General features: G+C 37.6%; 2 protein-coding genes across 3 annotated transcripts; both read left to right on the top strand.

Annotated features, from left to right (window-relative positions):
* Positions 1-7617: 7617 nt before the first annotated feature.
* Positions 7618-11065, top strand: LOC119903646 (C-X-C chemokine receptor type 1-like). Its single transcript, XM_038719883.1, has 2 exons — positions 7618-7727; positions 8846-11065. The coding sequence occupies exon 2, from the start codon at positions 8848-8850 to the stop codon at positions 9916-9918; it is 1071 nt and encodes a 356-aa protein (XP_038575811.1). The 5' UTR covers positions 7618-7727; positions 8846-8847; the 3' UTR covers positions 9919-11065.
* A 336-nt stretch (positions 11066-11401) lies between these two features.
* Positions 11402-20094, top strand: slc19a1 (solute carrier family 19 member 1). 2 transcript variants are annotated; one of them, XM_038719877.1, is made up of 7 exons: positions 11410-11482; positions 12384-12452; positions 12567-12984; positions 15039-15822; positions 16505-16697; positions 17120-17261; positions 18442-20094. In XM_038719877.1, the coding sequence occupies exons 3-7, from the start codon at positions 12682-12684 to the stop codon at positions 18643-18645; spliced, it is 1626 nt and encodes a 541-aa protein (XP_038575805.1). In that variant the 5' UTR covers positions 11410-11482; positions 12384-12452; positions 12567-12681; the 3' UTR covers positions 18646-20094. The 2 variants fall into 2 exon arrangements, with proteins under 2 accessions (XP_038575799.1, XP_038575805.1); XM_038719871.1 differs by having other exon boundaries at positions 11402-11482; positions 12384-12984.
* Positions 20095-21130: the final 1036 nt, after the last annotated feature.

The raw sequence follows: 21130 nt of genomic DNA, 5'->3' as shown, positions 1-21130 counted from the left end.
CTTCCGCGTATTTTACACTCAGGACCTCATAAAATGAGGATGTCCACAATGTTGCCTGGAATAAATTCGTAATGACAATATCTGATAATTGAGGCGGGTTGGATGAAAGAAACAAGTCTGTTTACTATACAACCATACTTCCTTCCTTATCTAGATCATTTATTACCTTGAAATGTCATTAATCAGTGCACTTACTCTTAATTGAAGGTATATTGCTTCTTGACAAAACGCCTTACAAAGAAGCTCAATCCAGGTAAACAAATAAAAATAATGTCCTTTCACTTAATTATTGTAATAGGGTTTATATTAACAGAACTATACTTATAGTTAGAAGTTATTTGTGTTCTATTGCCCCAGTGCTACCAGGGACCACTCGCACAGAATTTTTTATCCAAAGCGACTTACATTTGAGGAACAGCATACAAGCATCAACAGAGCATCAATACAGCACGAGATCTACAACTGACAATACATACTAGTAAGAGCTAATAGCACGTATGGCATCAATGGGGTTAGAGGTGTTAAAAGAGAATGTTTTCTCGGGAAGAGAGGAGTTTTCGAGAGCTTCTTGAAGTTAGAGATGGACGCCGCTGCTCTGATGGCATGTGGTAGCTCCTTCCACCATCGTGGTGTCACAATAATTTAGATATCTGTAATTTAATATTTACCGTAGTAAGTATGTCATAGACATCACATCAGCAAGGTTGAATTACCGTTTTAGCAAAGATTGGCCCCAGTAATTTTGGTAATTTGATTAACTGCAGATGTTGTCAAGGAAATTTGCACAAATAACGTGCATTAGTACATGTTCTGTACAAATTATTCACCCATTAGATAAATGTGTCGGTTCACTGATAGTTACTATGACTGAATTTGGGATGCCGTCGAGTCCTGTCTGATAACAGGAAATTGCCCACAGCAAAAAAACAGTATGCAAAACATGAAGCCACATCTGATTTCCTTGCATCTTTTCAATAGTCATGGTTTATTACAACTGTTTTAACGTTATTAAGATGACAAATTTTTCGTGTGTTGTTCTTTTCTAACATGGTAAATATGCACCAATTGTTTCTATATGAAACTTGGAAAAATAGTCTCTGGAATAGGCTGGATTTTGCATGTCAGTCACCTCTTCTTGTGAAACCCAACTGAAAGTTTAAAGCCTTTAGGCATAATATAGATATCTGTAATTTAATATTTAATTTGTCATAGACATGACATCAGCAATTGCCCCAGTGCCCCCCCTAGACGCCCCCAAGATACCCAGGGACCACAAAAGCCCTGGTTTCACTCGCACTTTGTTTTTGGTTATTACATTAACTGCCAGGAAATTGCCCACAGCAACAAAACAGTATGCAAATCATGAAGAGACATGATTTCCTTGCATCTTTTCAACAGTCACGGGTTTCCCTGGAAGGTCAGCAATGTGGTCAAATGTCATTCCAAAGAACTGCTGTCTGTTACCCAGCTGCTGCTGTAGCCCTCTACCCCAGCCTAACCGGTTTTGCCAAATGGGATCATTTTCTTTTTTAAATCTCATCTCAGATATTTTCTACTCATTGTCATTGAAGGGGTTTAAAGGAAAACAAGACTCCTATCAACATGACCTCCTTCCAGAGTTCAGGTAAGGCATTTGGTAAGTACAATAGGCCTCATGATCATACATTTTATCTGATTTAGGGATAGACAATAGTCCCAATTCTTTCCTTTAAGGACTAGTAAAACTAAATATTGACGCCAGTCTAATTACAAGGTCTGTCAAAAATTGTCAGTAAGGGCTGGCTATTAACACCAAAACAACACAGGGTGGTTTGACTGCTATACATATAATTTTGAGCTTAGGTTCAGTGGTTTCATGACAGAAGAAGCTCAGTAATGTCACAAAGAAACTACTGTAATGTTAATGCTGAAAATAAAGAAAGAAGACATTAATGTTAAACAACTAGCGTTCAGTAGCACAACACTGAACAGTCAGCTCATTTATGGTGGTTCAATAAATCGACTCAACAAGTATTTTTAAGTATGTGTTGTTACTTCAAACCACATTAGTAGTACTGCAACACAGCAGTCAACCAGTTTTAAAGACTGTATGGCTTAACAGCGCAGAACTAATTAACTGATTAGAAGATTATTCAGCAACAATTTTGAAAACTGATTAATTATTTCAGACATGTGTTAAAGGTCATAATGCAAATCATTCTCTGGTTCCAGATTCTCCAATGTGAGTATTTGCTTCTTCCCTTTGTTTTATGACATGCATTGAATATCTGGAGTTTTGGACTGTTGGTTGATCAATTATGAATTAATTACTTATAGAAACAGCAGACATACACATTTGTCGGTTTTAAGTGATCACATTTTTTTGTCACATGAAAGTATCTTTGTTTCTTTTTTTCTTATTAAGTGAGGCTTACAAAATGTGTGCTCCTTAATAATAATGTTAGTATAAAAATGACCAATCACCATATTAGTGCTATAACATTGCAATATCTATTTTGATTGTGACAGAAAATGTAAAAATCATAATAATCACTATCATTTAATTATAAATTAATTATTATTTTATCTGTATTTGATTTTGAGGGAACAAATCAACTAACAAAACTATATAATATATATAAAAATAAAATAACATACCCTTTTTTTTTACCATCATTAATATTCACACCTTAAACTTACTGTTGTTTTGGGGTCTTTAATACTTTTAAACTAGATTTAATTCATTGTTTGTTTGATTTAATTAATTGTTAGTTCATATGAGTCAGTTAATCCTTAGTTCTTATCTTATACATAATAGACATTAAATAAGTGCTCACAAGGCAGAGAATAATTTAGAGTTTATCATTTTCTTTGGAGCTTGAAGAGAGAGTGTGTGGAAACGGTCAGAACAAAATACACACTGACAGGCCAAACTCGTGAACTTCTCCTTATCTTGGGAGAGCTCTGGTCATCAGGTGCACCTTCTTGGGAAGGACACTCTGAGAAGTGTTTAGTGTGGAAAATGTCCTTTTTGACGTGAGGAAACAAATTACCAGAGGATAATAACAGCACACCACTGCTGAGGTTTTTATATGAGATCTGTTGTCACGTATTCAAAGGACATGAATGGAATTTCATACATTTTGATTGTGGTGTCAACAGATTTCATGGGAATTACTTTAGAGGAAGAAATATTCCCTGATCACTGCAAAATATGTGGAGCAACTGGTATATTGTTTTTTGTTTCTGTTTCTGACATGCACAAACATCGTGCCTCTATGAATACAGCTAACCTTTTCTTTTATGATTTACTTTTCCTATGCACCTCTCTTCCAGGTGTACATTAAATAATAATTTAATAATAATAATAAGGTTATATTCTCAGTTTGTAATTTATAAATGTTGTCAGCACTACAAATAAAAATCCTTTGTTACTACTACTTATTATCAAGATAGCAGCAAGTGTTGACTGTGTTGAAAGGCTGACCTTTCCTATGCTTCAAAAGGAAACATGTTTTTTTTCTTCATATTTTGATGAACTGACCTTTAAAACTTAAAAATTATAGTTTCCCTTCATAATTGTCCTCAATTCTGAAAAATACTGTAAATACGTTTTTATTGGTTTTAAACATTTAAATAAAGGGTTGATGCGTGCTAGACAGGAAAATACACATTTTACAAAAAAAAAAAAAAAAGTTAAATAGATAAATAATATAACGACCACACACTGCTGCAATAACAAATGAAATCAAAAGAAAAACATGTCACATTCAAAGGACGTTCAATGATTTCAGTCTAAACATGTTATGCGCCCAAATGCAGACAATGACGAGGAGGATGCAGATCAAAAGATTTATAGTAAGCATATCCGTTAAAAGTCCAAACAAAAACAAATCGAAACGAAACTTAATCCAGTGCTCAGCAGGCTAATCCAGAAACAAAGTACAGGGAAGTCCAGCGGATTTCAGGTGAAAGAAAATTAATTTGTGAGCAGATGAAAGCAAGATAGAAAAGAAAGAGAGACACGTGTTAAATAATGGCTTTTGTGGAGCTTTTTTGTTCACCATGGCTTAGTCTGGCGGGGGAACAGCGGCTCTAGAGTGACATCAAAGTTGCATTAATTCCAATCCCAGTGATTTCAGTTTTATTCTATTTTATATTTCTACTCCACTATAATTCAGAGACAAACATTGTACTTTTTACTCCACCAGTACTTTTACTTCTTGCACCTATGCTAGCACAAATGTTATACTGACACCAGAAAACATAAAATACAGAGAATTCATCCTGAATAGATGTCTACACTTCAAATAGCCTATACCCTGCACACTTCCAGCACAACTGATCCTTTCATTCTGTGGTCTTTTTGGACTATGATAATATCTTAAATGGGAAAAATATTATACATAGTTGCTCATTTTACAACTTCAGAAACATGTTGATGAGACAAGGTTTGCAGCCTCAGAAGATGACAATCAGCCCGCTGCAAAGCAAATATTTTCTCTTGGCTGGAACACAATCAAAAGAAGATATCCTGATGTCAATCAAGAATTTCCAGAGAAGGGGGATGTGCTGTAGCTTCCAAAGAAAAGTCACATCTGTGCCAAGTTTGACATTGCTGTTGGCACGTTTGAAATGAAGTGTGCATGGACTGCAGGTCCAGTATGTTCAGGAGGGGAAATTCTGGCCGCACAATAGAGGTCCCAACGGTCGGAGTTCATTCCAGTTCAATTATATGCTTTCTTAGCAACTGTAAGGTTTTGTGTAGCATATATATATATCCCATAAGATATTATACTATATTATGTTATATATATATATATATATATATATATATATATATATAATAACATATGCATATGTGTATATTCAAAGGGATTCAAGGGCTTGTTTGGCTTATATAGAAAAAACAGGTTATCAATGTGGCTATGTCTCAGCGTGGTGCTGTCAATTATTCTATGTAAAATACACTGGAAAGTTTAATTAAAAAGAAAAGGGGTAAAATTTTCAATTGTGATAAATACATATGCACATGTATGCCTAAGTAATATGTTATACTGTTTTCTACACAATGCACTACATCATATTTATATATTAAAACAGACGTAGCCTATATAATTACTTATTCATAGTATATACTATTGTGGTGTACACTATTATAGTTGATGGTATCATATTACTCTACTGTACATATACGGATTTTGCATTTGCATTGTTACTAACCACACAATGTGTGCCAATTCCCGTGCCAACTTCTTATCAGCTTTTACAGAAGAGCAACAGAAAGCATTCTGACTGGAAACATCACCAACTGGCCAACTGGGATGTGCACTGCCTAGGACAGGAAGGCTCTGCAGCAGGTGATTAAAACTGTCCAGAAGATTATGGTATCCATCTCCTGACCATCACTGATATCGGTAAGGTGAGGTGCAGAGCCCAAAGGATACTAAAGGACAGTACCCACCCAGCCTCAGCCTGTTTACCCTGCTGCCTTCTGGGATAAGATACAGAAGTATATCCTGTCACACTACCAGACTGCAGCTTTTTCTCCCCGGCCATGAGCCTCTTAAATCCTAAACCAGTTCATTCTCAGCACTGCTCCATGTAATAGAATTTATTTCTGTTTACCTTTTTATGATGTATTTTGACTGTTTGTTGTCTGCTATGTAGCAGAAGAAATTATGTTACAAACAAAATTTCTTTTTACAACCCTGTTGTAAAATGACAATTTAATGACCGTGAATCCTGGAATCCTTTAATCACTTTGATTGAGACAGTAGTAGGCCTAGATGGAGTATAGGTATTAGTTTTAGAACAACTGTGGTCATGGGTACTGTATGTACAGTATTTGATATTCTTATTTTTATTTTATATACTTTACTATATATATATACTTAATGTACTTTATACACTTTTTTTTTTTTACTTTCGCTTTAACTCTGTACTTATTTCTGTCCTTGTGCTGCTGGAACATCTGAATTCCCCCGAAGGGGCTCAACAAAGGCTTATCTTCCTTTTTTTACTTCCATTTCTGTTTTGTTTTTTTCCATTAATCCGATTTTTCACACACACAAACAGAAACTGAAAACTAGTCATTCTCGTTAGGGGACCTTCATGCTTCCTAATGGAGGCAGGTAGTGAGACATTACAGTCATTCATGTCTCCATCTACTGTACATACAGATATGTAGTGGCAACAACACGCTGCTATGTTAATTACTGTGCACTTTAGAACCCGAATGAAGTTATTTATGGAGACAGAGGAGGTAGGGGAGGGATTTTTGTGACTGGACAACATTTTACTTTAGGATTAAGAGGAGGAATGTGTCTGCTTGGTCCGCTGTCATTACTGACACGTGGTCATCATCTCTTTCTCTGCATTCTTGCTGATGATTTATGCTTATTACACTGTTTCTGTACAGACATGTTGACTAGGCTCACAGAAAAAATCAGCAAATTCTCACCTAAAACAATTTTTTTCATAGTAGACACAGTGTGGGAACAAAACAAAGGGACGATACCGGACGTTTGCAACAGAAAGTATTTACCAAGTATTTCATTTCCACAAAGCGTCCCATCTGACACCCTGACTTGCTGATTTGAAAAACACCTTACCGCACACCCCTGATTACCCAATGCCTTGCAACAGGGTCACGTCAAATGTTCTTTGGGACATCTGGTGTGTTAGCCAGAGTTTTGAAGTAGTCGTTCCAAATGTATTAAGGTGTATCAATTTAAAGCCTCTAAAAAGGCCAAACAGGATTTTACACTGTTTACTATGCAGCTTTATTTTGGAGGCACCAGGACCTGTTGTTTTATCTGACAGGCTCAGACTGTTATACCAGGTGTCTGACATCATGGAAAGGATCCCTTCGAGTGACTCCCGGTGACACCCTGTGTTTTTAACAAGAAGTCTCTCTCGAGTCACATATCGTGACCCCCATGTTGGGTCAATCACTTTTTTAATGATTTGATGATAACATTGTCAAATTTTATTTGCAGAAGTTGAACTTTTAACTGTTGATGACGATTGACAATTTAAATCTGCTTTCATGTTGTTTGGATTGTTTGTTTTAACATTTTTTAATTGCTTTATTATGTAATATATTCTGTTTTTTTAATCTATGTTTTTATTTTATGAATGTTTATTTGTAAAGTGTTTTTACCACGTTGGGCGAACACTGTCATTTTCATGGATGAATAAATTAAAAATGTATGTAATAATAGGATAACATTCCTGCTGTTCCAAGTTCTGAAGGATCCGCCTGTTTTTAAAAAGAAATGACCCTCTCTTATCTCCTACTAATAAATAATGTAATTTAATACATCAAATTAACAACTCCTCCTTTTTGTGTTTTGTGTAAATTACAGCAATTTTGTTGGCAGTTTTCCTAATTCAGGTCTCATACTTTTTGGTATAGTAAAAGCACTGTTACTTATAACAAAATAAGGATGACTCCATCATATTCTGGTGTCTCTGTGGGCCATAACAGTGTGACAGTGAGCCTGTGCCTTTCTTACTGTGACATGTCGACATGTGAAAAAGGCCCATTGCAGCAAAAACCTTTGATGACACACACGTGCAATAACATATTCGAGAAGGAAACAGGAAATTGGGTCAACACTCCATTAACAAAATAAAAAATCCCATATTGTACCACACTTAAAGGTATGCTCTTCGGCATTCTCATTTGTGAGGGTGCGAAGCTGTTGTCATCTTTGAAAGCTGAAGCAAAGCCCATGCAGAAGGTGAGTGTCCGTACTTGCTTGTTTATTCTTATATGGGAAAAGTACAATGATGGAACGTTTAAAAAACGTAATTAAATGTGTATTCATTAAAGAACAGTGGTGGAAGAAGTCCTCAGATCTTTTATTTAGGTTAAAGTAGCAATTCCAGTATAGATATACTCTTTTACAAGTAATAGCCCTAAAAGTACAAAAATATTAGCATTTAAATATACTTAAAGTGCCAAAAGTAAACTAATTATACTGAATGGTCCATTTCAAAATTATGTCAAATTATCATGAAATGATTGGATTATAATTATTGATGGATTTATTTGTACACATACTTTAATATTGCAGCAGGTAAATGTGGGGCTAATTTCTATTTATTTATATATTTACTTTATAGTTGCTTTATATACTGCTGGGCACCTTGTGAATTCTCTTGGGATCAATATAATCTTATTCATAATAATATTAGATATTATTTGTTGATTATATCTTGTATTAATAATCTAAATCTGCAAAATGCTGAAACTATTAACTAAAGTGATCAAATAAATGTAGCTGAGTAAGAAGTATAATATTTGCCCATAAATTATAATGGAGTAGAAGTATGTAGTAGCAGAAAATAGAAACACTCAAGTAAAGTACAAGACAAAACTTCAAATTGTACAGTATACTACAATAAATATAGCTACTTAGTTACTTTACATCACTGTTAAAGAGAGACTGCATAACTTCTGAAAAACAAAAGCTCATGGTGGCTAAAGATAGCAATCTTTAGGTAAACATTGCTGTTTAACTGACAATACTGAGTCAGTTTACTGTCTGTGTGACTCTTCTCCTTACTTAAAGTCACTTTAAAGTTGCACAACACTAATCTGGAAGCCTCGCACTGTATAAAATTCATCATTCATTTTTAAAACATTTAAAAGTAATCATGCTCTTGCTGTTGTTTCCTCCTCTTATAAAATGTCATTTGGGAAAGTGTAGAGCATTACTAAACAACAGAGGAGGGTTTCAAAATTGGCATGCTTTATGCCGCTTAATGTCAATCATTTCAAACATGGCAGAAGCTGAATCAATGTCTTTGTACATCCATGATAGTGTACTAATATCAATCTGTTTTCCATTCACAGTCATGGGGTCACTTGTCTATGTCTTTGAAGAGGATTACCTACAGAATGATACCCTCCACTCCAACCTAACGCTCTACGTTCCCGAGCTAAATTTTTCACCATGTGCGATGGAACCGGATCCTGCAATATATGTGACCCTGTGCCTCATCCTCATTGCCATCTTTTTACTGGCAATACCAGGGAACTTGATGGTGGGGTGGGTGATCAGCACCAGCAGACAGGCGCTGACTCCATCCGATATGTACTTGTTTCACCTGACGGTGGCAGATGGTCTGATGGCCTTAACCCTCCCATTCTGGGCTGTTGCAATGGTCCAAGGATGGGTCTTTGGAGACTTCATGTGCAAGTTCCTCAACCTCGTCATCGAAGCAAACTTCTACACCAGCATCCTCTTCCTCGCCTGTATCAGCATTGATCGTTATCTTGTGATAGTGCACGCCAGTGAGAGTTTAAGCAGCCGCCAGAGAAAGCGCAGCTGGATCCTCTGCGCAGCAGTGTGGGCCCTCGGTTGGGCCCTCGCTCTGCCTGCACTTTTCTTTGATGCCTCCAAGCCAAACTCAGCCTCACAGAAGATGGTTTGCTCTGAAAACTTTAACATCGGCAGAGCCTCCTCGTGGAGGCTTGCCACTCGCTTGTTCCGCCATATTTTTGGCTTCTTTCTCCCTCTGGGTGTCATGATAGCCTGCTACAGCGTCACCATCGCACGGCTCCTACACACTCGAGGTTTCCGGAAGCACCGGGCCATGAAGGTGATCATTGCCGTGGTGATTGCATTTCTGCTGTGCTGGACGCCTTACAACATAGCCATGATGGTGGACACAAGCCTGAGAGCTGGTCTGATACCAAACAGCTGTGCTGTGAGGAATTCAGTGGAGATGGCCTTGCTTATAACTAACAGCATGGCCTTGCTCCACAGCTGCATCAATCCTGTCCTCTATGCCTTTGTGGCAGAGAAGTTCAGGAGAAAAATTGTGCTACTTCTTCAGAGGAAAGTCAGACAGGAGAGATTGTCGGGGTCAAAGTTCAGTAGGTCGACATCTCAAACCTCAGAAGGCAACGGAGCTGTTCTCTGAAACCACAAAGGACTGTAAATGCCCACATTTATCAAAGCCTTTTAGTCCAGAAAGGAAGAAACAATGTTTTTACAAGTACATAAAGCTCTTTTCCCAACATAAAACGGATCATAAATGGACTACACAGCTTTGTCAAAACAAGAGTCCAACTTTCATGTCAGTCCATTCAATAGTTGTTGATATACGTCACTTAAAACTACAAATGTCAACCTCATGGCGAGACAAAAAAGTTAGTATGATTCATCCTCTGGGGCCAATGAATAATTAGTGATAGTGATAATATATATGGCTTCGTGTAGACTTCATTGCTCAATGAAAGGACTTTTCTGAAGTATAAAATGTATGAAGCTTAAGAGGATTGAAAGATGACTAAAGTAATGTCACAAGATTAAATAGCTTCATACATTTTCAGTAATCAGAAAAAAAGATTACTCTTGGTTTCCACTTGTTTTCATTTTGACAGAAAGAAACTCTCATATTATGATATAAACATAAAATGATTTATTGAAGTGTTTAGCCTTTTTTATCTATATTTATTGTCTTTCATTGTTTGCTTTCTATTAGTGAGGTACACTGCTGCCATCTATTGAATTTACTGTTGTCCACATCCACTAATGGATCCACTTCCTTTCTCTAATTTCACCAAGTCTGAGCTATGCAGTGACAAAAACGTGGATCTGTTTTTTAGTTTTTAGTATGTATACCGCTGCGTTTTTTTCAATAAAATCAGGAAATCTAATAAATTTTATGACAACTGGCCAAAATCTGTCTGCCGAGGAAGATTGTGTGATGCAATCGAAAGATCCAGAACAGCTACCAATTGATGTACCTTGTGGTTTCGTCATCAACTTCTAATAAAGGTAGCAACACTGTAGCACACATTTCTGAACATATTGTATTTTTTTTCATTGCACAGTGTGGTCCAGCTGGAGGGTCTATGGGAAATGGTCCAAATATGAATTAATTCATTATGTTGAACTGATTTCATGGCATTCTTTTCCAAATGACAGCAACAGAATAAACTAGTAAAAAAATATATTTAATACAGTTGTTTTCAGGACATATAATATTACATAACAGTAGGTGATGTTATAGTATACAGTGTAATATTGTTGTGCTGTGCATTAAAATTTTTTATTACAACATACCTTTGCATATTAATGTTCTTATCATGCTATTGCAATTATTATTATTATTACATCATTATTATAATTATACATGTTTGTATCAGTAGTTGTATTTGCACAAACAGCTATAACATTATTTGTCCAACAGATGGCGCGACTTACCACAAAGAACTTGCAGAAGACAATATTTAAGAATTAAATGTGAATTGCAGGAACTCTTTTGTCTTTGACTTGGTAAATATGTGTTATTGAAAAAAGCCGAAAAGAATATCTGTTTTATTAAGTTTTTATTAAGTTCCAAGTGTTTGTCAAATAAAGTTTTAACGTTTTGACTGGCCCCGTACGAAGTCTGTAGAACTACCTTTCCCAGAAGTCAATGCGATGAAAGACCAGCGGGCAGCTAATTAAGCGCTGCAGCTTCAGATGGACTGCATGAGGTAGGTGACGTTAAGTGAATATTGTGTACTCTAAAACTATAAACGAGTAAATTGTGCCTTCTTAAATGGAAGATGGCTTGTTGCTGTGTGAACGTGCTGTCAGTTACTTGCTATAAAAAGTAACGTTATGTTTATTTGTGCCAACAAAAGCTGCGAGAGTGCATTGTTTTTATACTTATTCACTGTTAGCCTGCCTGCTAACGTTAGCTAGCTACAACTTCTCACCTGTATCATAAACTGTGCGATTAGGTAATTTCACACTTGCTTGGGTCGTTGTCATGCACAAACAACCCAACCCAACCACAGCCAGGGTTAGCACATTAGCTGCTAACGTAACGTCAGCTAAGCTTTCTTTTCCCCTGGCTTGCCAACCCACTGAATGGCTTCTGTAACTTGTTTGCTTTAAGTTAACTTACACCTTAAAATCCACACAGGCCATTCTTCTGGAGCACACTGTGTGTTTATTGGGCTTGAACTTTTTTTGTTATATCAAACATGAGAAAGTACCACAACGTGGACAGAATATATGAACAATTTATGATTTACAGTGTGACTGAAAACATAATTGAGAAGTCCTGATGTGCTGGTTTTCATGCTCCTATGATTGTAACTTGAAGATTTTAGAGTTTGGGACTACTGGTCAGACAAAACAAGCTATTTGACGCAATCAGCTTGGGCTCTGGAAACCATTTTTCACAATTTTTTTCATATATTTTGTTTACCAAACAACAGATTAATTAGTAAAATGAGAATCAGATTTATCAATAATGATAATAACTGTTAATTGTTGCCACATTTGGGTTAAAGCAGCTTCCAAAGTAAAAATCACAGCCAGGCTTTAATGTCAGCTGCCTGCACATTGTCAAAATACTCTGACTGACAGACATTGTTGTATTTTCAGGTTAACAATGACACCAGACCCGGCTGCTGGATAGCTTTCTGTTGAAATATGTCACAGTGTGGAGCAAAGGTCAACATTTTCTCTTACATGCTAACAGCAGCATGTAGCATTTCAACTGTCATGGTCCCGTTACATGGTTCATTCTCACCAGTTTGATTGAAGTTTTTTGTTTGTTTGCTCCAGTCGGTAGCTTTCTACTTCAAAACAAATCCTCACATGGTGATTTGAGACAGCAAAAACAAACAAACAAAAAGTTAAGTGCTGCATCACAGAGTGGTCCTGCAAACCAGCTGACACAATGGTGGTAGATGACACAGCAGGAAGTGGGGACGGATCAGAGGGGGAGAAAGAGATGGACCTAAAGGGGCCTGTGTCTGAATATGGCGGGGGACATGAAGACGGAGGCGCAGGCATGGCTGTCTCCGCTTCTGAGGCCCCGTTTCCATCAGAAGGTCCCCCGGGGGAAGCTGTGGAGGCCAGAAAGTGGAAGTGGGCCGTGATGATCTTGTGTCTCTATGGGTTTATGGCATCGATAAAGCCCGGGGAGCCCTTCATTACACCATATCTACTCAGCCCTGAGAAGAACTTCACCAGGGAACAGGTTAGCGGCGTCCTTTCAAATGTGTTGGTTTTTCATACATGTATATTTGTCTTTGTGTGAAGGAAAACAAAATATCCTATTATTGACTGATTCCATGCGTAGTTGTTGTGCCTTGTAGTGCAGAGTTGCACTTCAGGCTCATATCCAGGAGGCTGTCCAGAAAGTATAGAATAAAAGTTAACCTGTAGACTTTGTTTTTTTACTCCATGCAGTCAAACACTCATTACACAGTAGAATAAATGAGTGCCCTGTGGGGAGTTTGCTGATCTGCCTTACTGTGCTCAAAGTTCACATTCCTCAAAGTGGGTCAGTGTAATGTGTTTATGAAGGTTTACGATCGAAGAATGGCCACGAAATCATCCGTGGGCTGAAGCCAGGAGTTGAGTGCCTTTCAATGTGTCTTTCAGAGAGGAGAAAATGTTTGTATTTGTCTATCAAAATAGCTTGGGTTGACCGTGTGTTGAAAAATACTCCTTGTTAGACCAGAATGGCAGTTCTGCAGCTTAGCCACCACTTGTAGACAGATTTATTGAATTGAACTCACATTTCACCATATCCCAACACTCCTGTATTTAATCAGGTTCCTAAGAATAAGCTGCCATTGAATATGTTATCCCTCGTGGTCTGTTCTCTGCCAACTGTTGATGCTAAAGTCCGACAGTGTGCCAGAGAGTTTGTGCTTGTTCCAGTTTAACCAGTTTCACTATCATATGTTATTGTTTTGTGAAAGTATAGTGTGACTATATGATATTATCTTATAATTATCTACCAATGTGGTTGTCCAAATAAATACAAAGCAAACTTTGTGTAAAAGGTTTGTCATTAGGCCATTAACCTGCAGGTAATTTTATTCCTGATGAATTGGTTACTTGTTCAATCTATAAAATGGTGACAAATATCCAGAGACTCCCCAGAGTCCAAGGTCAAGTCTTTAGATGTCGTGTTTTGTTTGACACACCCAAAAGCCTCCAAATATTGAATTTACAGTAATATCAAATCAGGAAGTCTTCACATTTGGGAAAAACAGCAATTGATTAGCAAAACAGTTATATTTCTCAATTGACTAATAAAATCAATTCAGCTTTTAATTTCGTTTGACTGATTTTACACACATGCCAAATCAAGATATAAATGCATCAGAAGGATTTGTAGTAATATTTATTTTAGTCATGTTGCCCAGCCTTATATTGTGATATGTATATTGATATCTAAGATCTAGTGGTTATCATGATATTTATTTATTGATAACACTGCCCTGGTTATTGAGGAATTAGGAGAGAGAAGACATCTACTGAAGAATGTTGTCTCTACCATAAGACTTTCACAGCACCGTGTCTTATGTTACCTGTTATTAAGCATTAGCTATCACCTGCTTACTACTTTTTGTGTCCTTTTAAGTATTCATTTACATACATTATAACAAGGAATATATTCATTTCCATTAGGTAGTCCTCATTGATATTCCTTTAGATTGTCTGATATTTTGTACAATAAGTGTAACTACTGTTGGGCATTATGGGCTGAGTAAATGTTGATAATATAAGGCTTGTGAATGCAAAATTAGTTTCTCTTTTAGAGCAACTGCAAATATTCATTGGTTAGTCAATCAAAAGAAAAGTAACTATTTTGGTAATCTATTAATTGTTGGAATTATTTTTCAGGAGAAACTGGTTTCAGCCTCTCAAATGTGAGAATTTGCTGCTTTTCTTTGTTATATGATCTTTGTGTTTTGAACTGTTGGTTAGAAGATGTCACTTTGGGCATTAGTGTTTTGTGTAATTGTTTGTTTGCTGGTGTAAAACAACTCCGGGTTATAATTACAATTTGCTAGTAATTGTTGTTTTGGACTCAATGTTGTCATATCGCAATAAAGTCCCTTAAAAGTTGATAAACTGTCATTGAATTATGGCTCAGACCTGTTTGGGACACTCACTTTCCTACCAGCAGCAACAGTTGGTACATTTCACATTTTGTGAGACTGGAGCTTTCATCCACCTCACTGATTTCTCATCTTGATTGGAATGTTATTTGACTAACTTTACTGTTGTTTCCAGGTGACCAATGAGATCACACCTGTGATGACGTACTCCTACATGGTCGTGCTGGTGCCAGCCTTCCTGCTGACAGATCTCATGCGCTACAAGCCGGTCCTGATCATCCAGGGCATCAGCCAGGTGGTCATCTGGGTCATTCTGCTCCTGGGCAACACCCTCCTCGCGATGCAGTCCATGGAGTTTTGCTACGGCATCACCATGGCTTGCCGCGTGGCCTACTCCTCGTACATCTTCTCCCTGGTCAGTCCAGTCCTCTACCAGCGTGTGGCCGGATACTCACGCTCCTCTGTCCTGTTGGGGGTGTTCACAAGCTCAGTGCTGGGCCAGCTGTGCATGTCCTTGGGCAACATCAGCTTCTACACTCTCAACATTATATCTTTGGGTTTTGTCAGCTTCGGTCTGCTGCTATCACTGTGTCTGCCCTGGCCTAAACGCTCCCTGTTTTTCAACCGGATGCGGGACCAGGAGCAAAGGGAAATGGCAGCGGCAGCCACCAAATCAGAACTTGACCAAATGAACCCAAAAGAGAGCGGTTTGTCCTCGGCAGCCCCCCCGTGCTCTGCGTCACGCTGGAGAGATTTTGCCTTGGTGCAGATGCTGCTTGAGGTGAGAAATGTGGTGAAGATGCCTAACCTGAGACTCTGGTCCCTGTGGTGGATATTCAACTCCACAGGGTACTACCTGGTGCTGTTCTACGTTCACATCCTGTGGAACAAAGTCTACCAGGCTACCGAGAACAAGAACGTTTACAACGGGGGAGTGGAGGCAGCTGCTACCCTGCTGAGTGAGACATTTCTAGAGCTGCAAATCTTTGTTTTTAAAGGAATAGTGCTGGATTTCTGAAATATGCTCAGTGCTCTTAGAGCAGTAGGTTTTCATTTTCACAGTCCTCCACAGTTTTTATTCACATCGGCATGCGACTCCAGCTTGCTGTTATTTCATTAATTTCCTGTACAAAGTTGCTGTTCAGAACACCAATTTAATTAGTTCTGATATAAATACAACCCGTCAAAGAACAATGATAAACTGAAGAGAGATAATACTTTCCTAATACCTTTTTCCTTTTACGGTTTAGACATCAGTAATCACCCTTTAAACAGTTTGTTTAAATAACCTGGACATCGTGTCAAGCAGATATATTTATGTTGAGTAACTAAATCTCATGGTATGTTAATGAACAGACAAAACTTTGTCCCAGGTGGCATTTACTTAGTAATGTATTGATGACAAGAGAACACATTAACTTGTGTTGAATTGACTTGTAGAAACTATCTCTAAAAGTAGAGATTGTATGGCCAAGTTACATTTCCACTGAGAAAGAGTCACAAATATTAAAAGATTAAAAATAAAAAAATACAACCCTGGATAATACTCTTTATCAGTGTAGTGATAAAGTGCCGGGTTTACACAATATGTAAAGTTACTCGGATGAATGGAGATTTTATTGATGTGCATTTTCTCGGCAGGTGCAATAATATCCTTCGCAGCAGGCTTTGTGAAAATCCGGTGGAACCTCTGGTCTGAGCTGGTCATCGGGGTCATCACAGCATTGCAGGCAGGTCTGCTGCTCCTCATGGGCAGCACAGACAACATTTGGGTCTGCTACGTCGCCTACATCCTCTTCCGAGGTTTCTACCAGTTTCTGGTGCCTATCGCCACGTGAGTGCAGTAAAACTGTTTACTGTCTAAATATGAAACTACAAAATGTACTGTTCAAAATCCTAATTCTGAGTGGAAATGGTGGTGCAGCAGGACGTTACATTTGCAAATAGCGCAAAGGTCATAGGTTCATTAAAATCCTCATTTCACAATGGAAAGTTTGGCCTTTTATGTTTATTTTTTAACATAGAAAAATTAAAACAGCAAAATTGCTATGTCATACAAATGGAAACCAGATATTCCGCTGAATACCTCCTAAGCTGACACTTGCGTTATGAACTAACAGTACTGTAGCATTAACATGTTTATGCATTCATTTACTAACAGCTGAGTGAGACTGTGGTACTGCAACAGATACATTTTAAAGTTGAAGCGTTGGACTCATCCGTCTGGTCTGTGGCGATCTTATCATCTCTCCGTAGTTTCCAGATAGCCTCCTCACTCACCAAGGAGCTCTGCGCCTTAGTGTTTGGCATCAACACCTTCTTGGGGACCATTCTGACGACCATCATCAGCCTGATATTTTCTGACAAGAGAGGCCTGGGGTTGGACGTGCACTCTCAGGTAAAATATTTAATACCGTACATATGATGATGGCAACTTGGCTCAGGGAGCTTTGGCTGTGTTTTCACCTGGATGTATTTCATGCAACCATTGTGTCAGTACACTTTGGGGGATGAAATATGAACTTAATACACAGACTAATTTTCAAAACACTTCACATAAAGAAAATATGGAGTGAAATGAAAGTTGAATAGACCATATTTTCAGCTGGCTTTCTGACTTGTCAAACAGGTGTAATTTGCTGTGTTGCCTTGCAGTAATTACTGGAATAGAGCCATCATTATGTGTGATTAGTAATGTGATTAGTTCCACCTGTGGCTCTCCTGCTCTGACAAACCAAAGGATCTGCTGTGAAAAAGGTTTGGTTTTTCAGGAGACAGTAAAGAAACGAGTACTCTAATGCTATTAGTGCTTTCAAGATTTATTCACAAAACAAAACAGCATGTTAAGAACAAGATGGACAGACTTTTGTACGGGAAGAAAAAGTTGTCGCTCAACAAGCAAACGCATCATTTATATCCAAAATATGAAGAAGCAAATCTTTCTGTTAAGTTCACTGTCAGTATAGCAGAGAAGGAGAGAAATGAGTGAGTTTTTAATATCATTTTTAATATTATTCATAAAATGGGCTCAATTTGTTACTAGTTTCCCCAGTATTGTTACCTATTAATTAATAATTAAAGTACTTTAATTTACGTGTAGTGTGTTGGTGGCGGTGCTTTGGAAGTGGGGCATGACAAAAGGTTGGCCAACTGCTTTGTTAGTGAATCTAGTTCAAGAAATAGTAATGGCAGTGACACTTCCTGTTTAGCTAACCAAAGTAACATTTCAAGTTGGCTAGAGTTCAGTTGGATGTAACCTTGACAAATGTTGTTCCAGGTAATTTATTGTTCAATGAATCATTAAATTTAATTTGCAGGACATGCAACAAGACAGCTTCAGTGCTGTTATTCCTTTTTTTAAGAGAAAAAAAAGGGGAAAGACGAACATTCGAGTAGGTGTAGAGATACAGAATGTCGGCCTCTTGTTTAAAATAACTTGTTAAAGTAAATTTAAACAAACCTTTGACAATTTAAAAAAAAAAAAAAATACATTAATGACATGTCAGCAAAGTAGAACTTTTGTCAGCTGCACACTGACCTGCTGATCAGATCTCAAGATGTCTATTATTTTCTTACAGTTCCTGGTGTACTTCATTTACCTCACCATTCTTACTGTTGTCTACTTCGTCTGCGCTGCTGTGGTCATCATCCGTCACTATAGGAACCAGGCCAGGGGAGAAGGCGGGACTGAACAGACACCGCCCACAGAGCTCAGTCCTGTGGCTGCAAATTCAGAGGCAGAGCCTTTGTCTAACGGCAAAAGTGCCCAAGACCAACCTTAAACTGTTTTCCAACAACCTCTTATCTAGATCCTAGTTATTTTGCAAATCAGCTCTTTAGACTTCGTGGGATCACTCATTTTAACCCTCTGATGTTGACAGAGCGGTTTGTTCAGTGTTAGCTGCTGAGTCTTAATCATAGAAGTGCCTCATCTGCTACCTAAAGCTCCTGCACTGCACCAGCCAGACAGGCTGCAGGTGTCTCGTGTCTGACGTCTCAGGAGGGTTTCGTATTTGTTTGTTGATAATCAGATGTGATTTGCTGTAAAGGTTTTTTTTTATTTAATAGTAGCACTAAGTGGTACTATGATTTCATATTGGGCAAATTATCTTTAACAGAGAGGGGCCATTCATGTAATGGCCAGAATTGAGCTTTTTTTGTGTGTGTTTTGTACAGAGGAAACAAACTAGGAGAATTTGCACTTCTGCAATGTGCTAAACTGTCCTGTTTCAGTGACAGTGATTTGCCCTCCAAACAAAGGCTCATGATTACTATGTGATCACTAAATATTACTTTTTAAAACAGTTGGTGTTTTCACATTTAATTTTTTTATCACTGACACTCTTATTGTACCTAATGTTACAGGTCTTTGATTACATGTTAATTGACCATATCAGTATAATTAACAGTAAAATCTTCTTCCTGTTTGTGCTGATAATGACATTCTTCTTTTAAAACCAGATTAGGAAGGATATCTTCTTCTCCAGCCTCTGTAACAATAAACTGCAGATTTTATGCAGTGTTATATAATGTGATTACATTTTAATGAGTTTATTGTTGCTGGCAGGTAGAAGCAGCAGCATCAGTATATTTTGAAATTATTGCATTTGATACGTTGAAACAGGCTACAGAATATGCTGCTTAGCAAAAATCGTGTGAAAGTATTTGACATTTGTACACAGATATTTGCTGCTTTTTTGACAATTAGTGTAAATGCACATTACTGAATTTGGTTATTTAAAAATGTGATATTTCTATTAAGTGTTAATTTTCAGCAGCATGTTGGGGGAAGGTGTCTAGCAGGGTGGAAAACAAATCTCTAGTCAGTCAATGTCTTACTGCCAATCCTGCCTGTGAGTTTGTCTGACGGCCATTTTGGCAAACAACCAACCACCAAAAAGGGCTGCAATTCCTAAAAACCTGTCTTTGTCTTTATTTTCCGCCCTAGAATGGCTGTTTTTACTTTGATTAAAAGATTAAAATAGGGACACAGTGTTACATGTTGCATCAGGAACTACAGTGCAAACATCCTAGTAGATTTTAAAAATGTCCACTTGTTCACACAGCAGGTGTGGCCCTTTATTATAATAGACACAACACTAGGAACTGAGTTTTGAGTTGGATTGTACTTAAATCGAGAATGTATGGATAAAAAAAATAATTGAAATAACTGCTGAGAAATGACGTAACTGTGAACCTGTCTGAATGCTGTAATAAAACGCTGAATTTAATCAGGTGTTTATTTTCTATTCACAAATAAATTACGTTTGGTGGATAAACCACACTTTGTTATTCATTAATTATTTTCTAAAGTTCTGTACTTGCTCTGACAGTCCTGAATGGTGGAGAACAAGTTTGTCTGAACTTCCATGTGGTTCCCAACATGTTTGACTTGTGTGGCCCTCTAAAGCCCAACAATGTCTTCTCGGGAAGCCATGTCCGTTTTTATATATCCATTATATATTTAGATGTCTTGTGATGTTCCTGTCTGCGATTGTTAGATTTATGATGGTATTTTACATGTTAGTAATACTGTGTTTGAGGTGCTAGATTTATAGACATGGGTTTGTAAATGTGAGCAGTTTGGTCAGCTGTGGTTGCTGCTCGCAGCATGAAGACTAAGAGCTCTTTGATTTTCCTTTGTTTTCTAACACTTCCTGATAGGAGGTGCATTTTTTTTTTATCTGAACTGTTTCTACAGCTGAGCAAGCTGACGTGATGAACCCCAGACTCCATTTTGCTGAGGTTTAACACATTTAGTTTACCAATTACATGTGAACCTTTGTTTGTCAAATGCAACACTGGCTGCCTGTACTTTCTTTCAAAGATTGCAACATTACAATTAACATTATAAAATTCAATTGGTAAGAGAACTCGTTTTCATACCTTAAAACCCGTTACACTTGAAGGGTAAAACAGCATTTGATTTGTACCCCACTCCTTATTTTAAAGTACATTTAAGCAGCTCAAACTCTAAACTTGCAAAAGAGCATGGCACTTAAGTGATTAATGAGTTAATGACCGCAGCTTCTTTAAGGGATATTTTTCTGCTAGTTGATGCAAAGGTTGCTATGTCTCTGCTTTTACCAGCCAAGACCTTGAAGAAAGTGAGAAAAACTTGCACAAGCACACTCTTGTGCAAGTTTTTCTAAGACCAGTTTGAAATCATGTAGCCTCTTGTTGTATACTGCTGTGAACTCTAACTGCCTGGTTTCACTAAAATACACTATTTAATCTGCAGCTATAAGCTAATTTATGATCGTGTAT

This window comes from Micropterus salmoides, unplaced genomic scaffold (assembly GCF_014851395.1).
Source record: "Micropterus salmoides isolate LMB-PRFRI ecotype aquatic unplaced genomic scaffold, ASM1485139v1 Ms_hic_scaffold_1, whole genome shotgun sequence".
In the NCBI taxonomy this organism is placed as follows: Eukaryota; Metazoa; Chordata; class Actinopteri; order Centrarchiformes; family Centrarchidae; genus Micropterus; species Micropterus salmoides.
The sequence above is the reverse complement of the archived record's forward strand: the minus strand, read 5'-3'. Positions and strand labels throughout refer to the sequence as shown.